Source organism: Grus americana, chromosome 8 (assembly GCF_028858705.1).
Source record: "Grus americana isolate bGruAme1 chromosome 8, bGruAme1.mat, whole genome shotgun sequence".
Taxonomy (NCBI): Eukaryota; Metazoa; Chordata; class Aves; order Gruiformes; family Gruidae; genus Grus; species Grus americana.
The window spans coordinates 12,605,061-12,616,082 of NC_072859.1; the positions used below are offsets into that span (position 1 = coordinate 12,605,061).

At 43.4% G+C, this 11,022-nt stretch overlaps 1 protein-coding gene across 2 annotated transcripts in view; it reads right to left on the minus strand.

Annotated features, from left to right (window-relative positions):
- Positions 1-9,655, minus strand: part of EEIG2 (EEIG family member 2) — a 28,114-nt gene extending 18,459 nt beyond the window's left edge. Inside the window, exon 1 of one of the 2 annotated variants that reach the window (XM_054833751.1) lies at positions 9,099-9,655. In XM_054833751.1, the coding sequence (XP_054689726.1) occupies positions 9,099-9,337 (239 nt within the window). In that variant the 5' untranslated portion in view covers positions 9,338-9,655. The remainder of the gene's footprint in view (positions 1-9,098) is intronic. The other variant, XM_054833750.1, reaches the window with a different exon arrangement.
- Positions 9,656-11,022: the final 1,367 nt, after the last annotated feature.

Sequence of the window (11,022 nt, forward strand, 5' to 3'; positions counted from 1 at the left end):
GCCTCACAGATCACAGACATATCCCCTTACATCTCTTTTCCCCACACTTCTTCCTGCCCAAATCACCTAAATTCATCCCTTCCTCCACCTTTAGTTCCTCCCCTAAACATCCCATAAGAAGCCTCTTCCCCTGCATCCCATAACATGTCTCAGTGCTATGCAGCAACTCCCCTCAGTCCAAAAGGTGCTTTAGCCTTAGCTCAACACGATGGGTTTCCTGCCTGGACAATGGGGCTGAGGCTCTCCTGGGACAGCACTGGGAGGGGCCCGGACATGGTGTCCCCTGTCCAAGTCCCCACCTGCCTCTGTGTCCCCTGGCTTGTGGAGATGGGCCTTTGATGGGCTGATGGCTCCTCTGGCAGGCCTGGGAGTAGCTGGGGCAAGGTATTATTGTAGCTCCTCCACCCTCCCCTGCTTTTGTTTCTTGTGCTCGTTTGCGGGTGTGCATATAAACACAAAAAAAGTTCACCTAACCTAACAGCTTCCTTTGATCAACCTTTGGCTGAATAAACTTAGTACAGTTACCTCTGTCCTTCTGATACAAATATAGTAGATGCAGTAACACTGAGTTAGTTTTAGTGTAGGAAATAGTCTTTTAAAATGGGAACGATATCCCATTCTTTTATATATGTATATAAAACCAAGCATCTTCTGCAGAATGCCAGAGCACCTAACAAAATGTGAGGTGGGATCATGATATTGGCAGAGACACAAATTAAACCATTAGCCTATAACATAACAGTTTACCAGCCAGACTTTCAGTGCCCTCCACGATTCAGGTACTTTACAGTAAGATTTGACCTTTCCTAGGCCATCTTTAGCATTAGGAAGGTATTGTTGGATATGGAGTTCTCATTTATACTAGGGAACACATAATGGTTTGGCATGCAAGAGAAGAATACCCTTTTGCACCCCTCTTACCCAAAGTCTACCTTCCATTTCAAATTTGTGCAGTCTCACAGTTGAGGGAAAGATACAGGTACACATGCTCCCAGAGCAGTTGGGCAGCTGTCTTATCAGTCTGCTTTCAAGCAAAATGTTGCACACTACTTTTCAGTCTCCTAAGATCCGCCAAGTAGCTTGGTATTTGTAAAGCGTTAAGATCCTCAGAAGAAAATTACTGTTACTACACAGAAACGTAGTCATCTTGTGTGGTTTAGTTCCACGCAGCTGAAGTGTCAAGCAATATGGTTTACTCATGTCTTGTCTTTTAATATCTCTACTGTACACACAAGCAAAAATATAAACAAGATCATCCAAAGAGATCCTTCACTTTCAAATTAACCTAAAATCCTTACTGCTAGGTTGGAATAAGAAACAAACACAGACAAATATGAAATTAACACAGGTATTTTAAAGCAAATAAAAAGAGATCTAGCACCAGCACCGATTTTATTCAAATATATTCTGTGCATCTAATACACATAACTTAATACACATAACATACATGCTGCTCATGCATGTGTTATCAACAGTTTGCTAGCTACTAATACACAGCACAGCACCATGAGGGCTGCTGTGGGGAGAATTAACTCCATCTCAGCCAGACCCAATACAATGAACCAATTCCATCTTCAAAGAACGATGAGATACAAAGGCGCAAAACATATTCAATTGTGTTGGGTTTGCGTGGCAAGGTTTTGGTAGCGGGGGGGGCTACAGGGGTGGCTTCTGTGAGAAGCTGCTAGAAGCTCCCCCTGTGTCTGATAGAGCCAATGCCAGCCGGCTCCAAGATGGACCCACTGCTGGCCAAGGCCAAGCCAATCAGCGCCTCTGTGATAACATATTTAAGAAGAAGAAAAACAGTGAGTGATCTCTCCCTGTCCTTATCTCGACCCAGAAGCGTTTCGTTATACCTTTTCTCCCCTGTTTAGTGAATGAGGGGAGTGAGAGCGCGGCTCTGGTGGGCACCTGGCCTTCAGCCAGGGTCAGGCCACCACACAATATAACTTTTCAAATGCCAAGCTCTACTTTAAGTTGTTATCTGATAACTAGAATGCTAAATTTACTCTTCATATACAAAGATGCATCTCAAAGCTCGAGCTCAGAGCACAATCTCCAAAGTATACACTGTACTAATAACTTTAGCAAAGCTTCAATTTATTTCTTATATTCAGGAAGAAACACAGTTTACTTTTCCTTTAATATTCTGTGTTTCCTCCATGCCTGAGTCATATAAGAAGATACACGTTCCAACAAAAATATTTTTTCCTAAACATTGCAGAAAAACCCCAAACAAAACCAGTCATTTACAAACAGAGCTTCAATGTTTCACAAATTTCAGCACTAAGCAAACCAGCAAGCAGCTGGCTCTGCAGGAAGAGCTCCACTTGTTTACAGTGCACAACTCTCCAGTTAATTTGCTGTTAGTACATACAAAACTTGAACAGAGCAATCATTTTCTATTCCACATGTTTTTACTCATAATAAACAGGTTAAATCTAACTAGCAACATTTCATGTTAAGTATTTCTTATAAAATATGTATAAACTGATGATCACATGGAAATAAAGCTGCTTGGAATACTTCTACTTATGAAAAACTGCTGGTTACAGGCAAACGCAGAGACCTAAAAGGGAATTAGCACTGTGAAGGGCAAACTGCATTAGCAAGACTGTAGCCAGCAGTTCGAAGGAAATGATTGTTCCCCTCTGTTGAACATTTGCAAGGCTGTATCTGCAGCACTGCGTTTGTTTTTGAGGCCCTCTCAGTAGAGGCAAGACACTGATAATCTGAAGTAAGTCCGGGGGGTGAGATATGGTCTGGAGTCAGGGATGAGCAGGATGAACCACCTGATGCAGGAGAAGTTGGGAACATGGGATTTTTATAATCTGAAGAAGAGGTGAAGAAAGATCTAATTGCTATGTTCAGCCATCTCTATTGAGTTAGACAGAAGATGGAGCCAGACATTTTTTAGCGGGGAGTGGAGAAAGGAAAAGCAATAACAAGAGAAATTTGAATAAAATAAGGGGAAAAAAAATGTTCGCAATAAGTGTTGAAGCAGAGGGGCAGGTTGTCTACAAAGACTGGAATCTCCATTCTTACAGATTTTCTAAAGTTGACAGGACAAAGCTCTGAGCTTCCTGACCTAATTGAAGTTGGTCTTGCTTTGAGCAGGAAGTTGGACTACATGATCTTTAGCGCTCCTCTCCACCCTAAATTATTCCACGAACAGAAATAGTCCTTAAAACATGAAGGCAATCAGGTGTTACAGTGCTTGCAAATGGCAGGTTTATGACAGCAAAATACTGCGTTTCATGTATTGTGCTGGGGTCAGGGAAAAAAACCAAAACAACAAAACAAAAACCACCCCCACAATCACCAGCTCTTCTAAACCAAAGTGCCTCTTCTCCTGCACAAGCCAGACACATTAAGCATAAAATCTTCCCCCGTCTTTAACAGATGCCTGTCTTGCATCTCATCAGGAACTTTTTCCTGAAAAGCTAGCTGCTGCTGTATCTCTTACCAGTACTTACAGTAACAAAAGTGTCACAAGAATGAGCACTTTTCATAATGGCAATAACCAGTTACATCCCATGCAAAATGGAGCCTGTACAAACATTTTCTTATCTCCTACTGTAGCCCAAAGATGGCTGTGTTCTGATTTTATTTTCATTAATTCTTTGATTTTCCTCCAATCTATTTCAGAGATTTCTTCATCCCTCTTATTTCCCCACTGTTACACCTCCACCTTTATACATTAACTCTCCCATTATTATTTTACCCTTAGTTTCTTCCCCTTCAGCTCTGTCCAAAATATCCATACCAATCCTTGTATATCATGTTACCTTCATCAGGCATATTCTCTAAATCTGTTGATTAAACCCATTTTATTGTAACTATTAATGAAAGACTGAAGAGGTACAAAGAAACTACAATTTAAAAACAAAAAAGCCCAAAACTTATCATTTGTGTAGAAAACTTCCTCTTCTTACCTCTTCCTCTGTGCAGAGAGGGACAGGGCCTGGAAGAGGCTCACCCAACAGTCTCTTCACAACTGAAAAAACACCAAGTAGACAATCTGGACTCTGAAAAGAGCAGCTACAAAATTGCAAGCCGGCATTTTTATCTGACCACCAATTTGCCTCACAGCACTTGAAAACTTACTTTGTTTCAGTTCATCGAACTGCAAATCTGGTTGCAGCTGAGCAGCTATTAGAAGTAACATTACCCATTACCAACTCTGAAGTCTGTCAGCAGAATTCATACATCATGCACGAAGATGGGAGTGATAAGGACAGTAATTCCATGTGACAGGTATGGTTTTTAACAAGTACTTTTGTTTAAAAAGAGAAAGCTGGTTAAGCAGTGTTACTATCAGGAGAAATTTTCCCTTTCAAATGCAATAGCAGCAACAGGGAAAACAATGGTTAAAAAGCAATTTGAAGAGTCCAGTGAGGCAGAAAACGTACTTGCTGGAGTCATAAAAACCAGATGTAGTTTTAGGCAGTCGAGAAGGAGGTAGCCAAGCATCACAAGAAGAAAGCACATAGTTATCTGGAAGATAAGAAATCAATTTCTACAGAAGACTATTATATACTCTAGCCTGTATCTATTAGGAATAAGAATTTATTCATGCAAGTAATGCAAGACCTCTGAGACTGCCTCTCAGGACTCGAGAGTATGCTGTACATAAAAACTTCCCCAGAATCTGCTGGAGAATAAAATGTTTTGATGAAAAAGTAATAGTTCTTAGCCACCCCTAATCTCTACCTGTCACAAAGATACCAACCATAATCAGCTTCTTAGTTCTGAATGTTGTTTTGTAAAAGAACGAAGAGAGAAACATCAGTCTAAAGTGTCAGAAATTGGATCTCAAAGGCAGGGGAACATGACCAACCTGAAGAGTGCAGTCGTAAGAACACACCAAGAATTCCTTTCTGAGTGGAGTACAGATGGAAACTGAGCTAAAAACATAACTACCAGGCTTACAGCTACTGTAGCCTAAATCTATACAGTACGGTGTTGAAAGTACACCCTCAAGAAATAAGATCCTTTACTTTCCAGAACTTCTTTGATTTCCTCATATTCCATCTGTTCTTTTGCTGCTGGTTGAGCAACAAGTTGACCTATGAGCAGCCATCTACTCTAGGGGCCCATCAATTATTTCTTCAGCCTATTAAAATGAGGGGAGTTGCAGACAGCCTATACTTTAAATATATTGATGTCTGCACTAGACTAGCCTTGAATAAATATGCATACCATTTAGTCAAGTCTATACCTTAAAAGAGTATTTTTCTGTTCAAAATATTCATAAGTGTAATTTCTACCCTGGAATAGTCTTCTGTCTTTTCATGGTGCAATAGACGTTACATGCACAATATTTTATGACCAGATGGTGTACAGATACTTAGTATCCTGGAATCTCCACAAGTATCCAGTTTCAGAGAGAGAGATCTATTATCATTGGCCCAGGGAAAGACAAAAATATAGGAAGACTCCTTTCCACATAGGAAGCCAGGCTTAAGTTAGAAAATTTTCTAAATTAAAATGACGTTTGTCAGCATAGCTTTGCATACATCCACAATATATTTGCTGAACATCCACCCTTTGTTATAAGATCTAAAAATACTATTGTAAAGATGCAGAAGTCGTATTAGACAGCAATTTCAAAAAGAGAAGGGCAGGAATTACATTGTATGGCTGATGGACAGTTTACTAAAAGAACCAGCCAAACACTCCCCCCTCCCACAACTCGCTTCAAGGTTTTCCATGTTGTAGAGTCAAAGCCTCTAACCCATCCATTGTCCCTACAACTCCAGGGTCCTGTTCCTGCACACACATTCCCCCCCAGGTTTAAACACTGCTACTACTTGGCTGTTCAGTGGCTTTTGATCAAAATATTATTTGACACCAGCAGATTACTGTAAAAAGTTGCATATTTTGTCAGGTAATTAAACATTTAGCATTATAATACAGAGTTTTCTTTTCCTACAGTAAATGTTCATAAATATGCATAGGGAAGCGTTCAAACAGAAGTTTTCAAACTGGAGTTCTAAAAAACTACATACAAACACAAAAAACAGTGATGGATAAACAATTAATATGGTTGCTATTTATACACAAAGCAGATCGCTGTGTACTGCGCTATACAAGCTGGGTTTAGCTGATCACAAAATTTCTATACACTTCAGGCACACATCTGCGTCAGCCAAAAAAGTAGTCAGACTCTGACAACAAGTCTCCAATAACATGGACCACATCTTCATAACATATTTCTTACATGACTCTTTCTCAGTAAAGATCCGAGAAGTGAAAAAAACATTTTTCGGTAGTTTCATCTGTCTCCTTTTTGTCCTGCTTCATTGTTCAGAGGGATGATCTAGGTACCACATTGCTTGCAGGATCAGGCCTTTAGTCATTCATACAGCATGATCCACACAGGGCCGAAAAGACAGCCACTTAAATCTGTTTTCATTACAACTCACTACATACAGGCCTTTATTCCAATGTTGCCAGCCTGTGTTATATGACATTTCTTTCTCAATGAGTAAGCTTTGGGAAGAAAGTGCTCATAATGTTACACTGGTTTATAGCTTGTCTATATGACTGCCTTTTTTTAATTATTTTGGGGATTTTTTTGTGTGTGGTTTTTTTTTAAAGCAAGAGGCAGCAGGGTATTGGTTTGTGTCAGTACCAACTTGAGAACTTAATTCTCAATAACTTCTCCCCAAAAAATTGTAGTTTCCTAGACCTCAGTCAGTAACAAAAATAAAAGCTGTTAAGAAGACATGGTCAGTTTTCCATGTACTATACAATATTTGAAATGAGTTTGTATATTGCTTTCTGAAACACAATGGAGTTCTTCAAACTTCTTTTATAACACTGCAAAGATCACTATTTTGAGGGTACAATTGCCAGCTCATACTGAAACTAATAACTGCATGCAACTTAGAAGATGATGGCCATTAAAAAAAGTTTGCAACTGACAAGTTTTGAAATGCTACCACTCTGATGTTAACTTAATTTCTTCCTTATTTATTCAGACCTTTGCTGAATCACCACTGTGAAAATCCATCTGTTAATTCTTAAGCCAAGAGCAAAGGCACTCCCTAAATTGGCATTGAAGGATCACTGCAGAGGAATTCTTTACCTTCCTACCAGCATACCTCAACACTTCTCAGTCCAGCAGCAATGGACCAGTTGCACTTGCAGGGACTTTGATATATTTCACTGCTGTTCTTATTTTTAAGCCAAACCCCCAGAAAAAGAAAATGGAAGAATTTAAAAGCTTCTGTGACTCCAACACAATACTTCAACACCATTTTTTTACATCGTCACGCTTCCACTGACACTTACTACATACACGTACTACCTCCTATCATGCAAATTTTACTCTAATACACTGTTCACGTTCATAAAGATATGCATGATGCTTTCAAGCCTTTAATTTTAGCATCATAAACAGGCAAGGCAAAAAAGGGTAAGATGACAATAACATATCAAAACCTATCAGCTCAGCTGAAACCAACTCCTTTGAAATAGAGATACTGTCCAGATGATGTACATCAGCCTGTGAAAAGGACTGCCAGGCAGTAAGGGCTGCATTAGGACAGTAATGGCATGAATGCCTAAAATCACAATTATCATCACCAGCTCATGAAGAAGTTGCTCACAAGAAAAAAGTTGAAGACAGACATGAGAACAGAACGCTGATGAGTTGAAGACCCTCCAACGGTACAAAAGAAAAATTAATCTTCAATTATACATGCTAGTATAATGGAATGGTTAAAAAGGAGGTTTTAGGTCAAAGTTGCATTTTTATGCTCTTTAGTCTCCTTGATTAATTCTGTTTACAGAATCAAAAGCAGATAATTCAGCAAGCTCAGTAACAGCAGTATTTTAATAAGGAAATAATTGAATATTCATAGATTTATTACTATTGTCTGTCTGCTCCCAAAATTCTATGTGACATTTTTCAGTAAATTCTTCTCATAATAACATTAAAGTAATATAATAACCCATACAACATGACCAAGGGTAATGGGAGGGTTGTCTCCACCTCCCCAGACCCAAAGCCACAGCACATCCTTCTGTGGACATTGACAAAGTTCTGCCTCAGCCTGGTACCTGGAAAAGATTAATCCACTTGCACTCTGTTTACCCATTGTCACCAGCAAGTTGGGAAGCCGCCGCCACCACCACAGCAGATGACAGCTCTATTGCTGAGGCACAGAAGAAGAAAGAGACACCTATCTACCGCTGCGCTTGCACTGCAGAATTGAGCGTGAACAAAGTCAGTAACACATATGGCCTGAATATGTACAGGAAATAAGAGAGGACTTTCCCATGAAACTGTTTTATGTTAACTCTCCATGTAAATACCAACAGAATGCAACACAGCGAGCCAGTGTCGAACAGAATAAAACACCAAGGTCGCACAACTCACATTCACAGGGGACAGCTCGGACTTCAGACTTGGTGGCAGGAAATTTCTCCCCCTGCTGTTACCCGTACAGTCAGCAGGCTTTACAGCTCGAGGCGTTGTGGCACAACGGTTTCTCTAGGACAACCCTTACCCACTCAAAGATTCATTTTGTTTAAGAGCCTCAATATTTATTTTAGTGTTACGACTTCGAGCAGCCACAAGTACTCCCACGTCCATTCTCTGTTGCCGTGGATGCTGGTAACGCGGACGGGATGAGCAGCCAGCCAGCCAGCCTGCCCAGTGGCAAGCCGCGCCACAGGACTCTGCACGCCCGTGCCCGCTTCCCTTCCCTGGGGAAAAGACGAGCAGCACGCCCGACGCTGGCCCCGGCTGGGGACCGGAGCCGCCAGAAGCCCCTGGGCAGCCGCCGGCGCAGGGAGCAGCAGCGCGGCCGCTCCCCGCCCCGGGCCCCCGACCGGCCAACGGCCGCTGCGCCGCGGGAGCCGGCTGAGCCCCAGCCCCCCGTGCGGGGCGCCACCGAGGGGACCGGAGGAGCAGGCGGAGAGGGCTGCAGGGGCGGCCGCCCTGACTCTCGGGGACGCGGCTCTGCAGAGGCTCGGACTCGAGCGGAGCCCCTCGGAAAGGGGCGGTGGCGGCCGGGCCGGGGCTGCTTGCGGGGGGAGCGGGCGCCCCGGCAGCCGCTCGGCTCGCGAGCCCCAAAGGCACCTACCGGGAGGACTCCCCGCTGAAGCTGCCTCCGTCCAGCAGCCGCACCTTGCAGAAGAGGATGCCGTTGACGAAGGGTACGGAGGAGAGCTCGTCCAGTTCCAGCTCCACGCGGAACTTGAACTTCTTCTTCTTCATCATGATGAAGGCCATGGGCCGGGGGCTCCCCGGGGGCCGCCCCCACGCCCGGTCAGCGCCGCGTGGCAGCTCCCCTCCGCGCCGACCGCCCCGCTCCGCTCCCATGCCCGGAGCGAGGGCGGCACCGCCGGACCGGGCCGGAGCGCTGGCCGCTCCCCGCTCAGCCCCTGGCGGCCGCGGCGCCTCCCGGCCAGCGGCGCTTACATGGCAGCCGGCGCCTCCCTTTCAAACCCGCCCGCCTCTGCTCCGCCCGCTACCGGCAACGGCTGGCGGCGGGGCGCGGCCGGCAGAAGCCATTCGCTGGCACTGCCGAGCCCCGGCCGCAGCTGTGCAAAGGCTTAAACGCCGGCGGGTCGTTTCGCGAAGGAGTGGGCCGGTGCCGTTGCCAGGTTGTTTAATAACGGGAACTTGACGTGCCACCGTCCCGCGGCCGCCGTCCCGGCAGAGCGGAGCTTGTGCAATCCAGCCCCGGCAGCTCTCCCCCCGCCCACAGACCGTGCTGGGGCGGTGGGGCGCCCCCCGCGAGTGGAAACCTACTCGTTTGCTAACCTTACATCTGTTAAATGTATTATTTCAAAGAACAGTAACAAACCAAAACATCGTTTAGACGTCGAAATTTCAACTCTGAATTTAGGTTCCTTCTACAGTAATTCAAACCTTATCAGAGTCTTTACCGCAGTCCAGCCTGTAATTTACAGCTAGCTCCACTTCTGGTATGAGCAACAGATGCTCATAGTCTTGCAGAAAGGGACGTACGCATCCGTGTTGACATTTAAGAACAGTCCTGTGGCACAGATAATCACAGCAGCACACATGCAACACCCTTTTGTATAACATATAGTTCAACACCAGCACGTACTCTCCAGGGCACAGCTTTGTCTCTAAAACCCTTTCCAGGAGACTAAAACATAAAGCAAGCTCTGAACAGCCTCCATCAGCAGATCAGTTTCCTCTTCACAGAATGTTGCGTAAGAAAACTGTAACACACAGCATGTCTTCCAACAACCAAGCATTTATTCACACAAGAAAAAGAATTTGTAAGATCACACATGCAGTGTGATGCTGAGTCCCTTGAAATCTTGTTGCAGCTTGTGAAAGTAACTGCTGCCCCTCAGTCAGGATAAATACATAAAAAAATATTTTTCATGGAATACATACCCAATGAATACAGACAATCACAAGTGATGTGTGTGGCTGTCCTGCAGCATGATCCTAGAAAAAAATAGTAAAAAGCATAAAAATGGAGTATCTGGAAGAAGTGCTCTTGCTTCTTTCTGTCTTGCAACATCCAGGACATAAAAAGTATTTATACACAGAGCTCTCCAGTAAAGAGAACTACAAGGGTAGTTCTGACTGCATTATCAGTTCTGTGCTCCTAATAAAAACTTCCCTCCAAAACTCCCAAATGTCAAGTAGTCACAGGCTCTGAAAAAAGCTGTTTAACTAGATTAAAATTAATATGATAACATCTTTGAAAGGAGGTCTAGGCATTTGGCCTTGACCTAGGAATTCCCCCCTTGAGAACAGTCTTTGTTCTTTACTGGACTGCAGCAGCCTACAATACATCATACAAGGTAATTCTCTGGGTACTATATTCGTCAGCTCTCTGTTAAAAGAAATAAAAGGTCAAAGGTTTTCAGCACCTAAAAGAAGTGAGCTAGTATGTGGTTGGTATCAAGTTATACCTAGATGCTCCTTTCTCCTAAGGTTAAAGAACTAATTCCACAGATTTGTTAAAAACAGACAGTTGAAGTTGATAGAAAAGACTAACATATTTAACTAATGGTCCT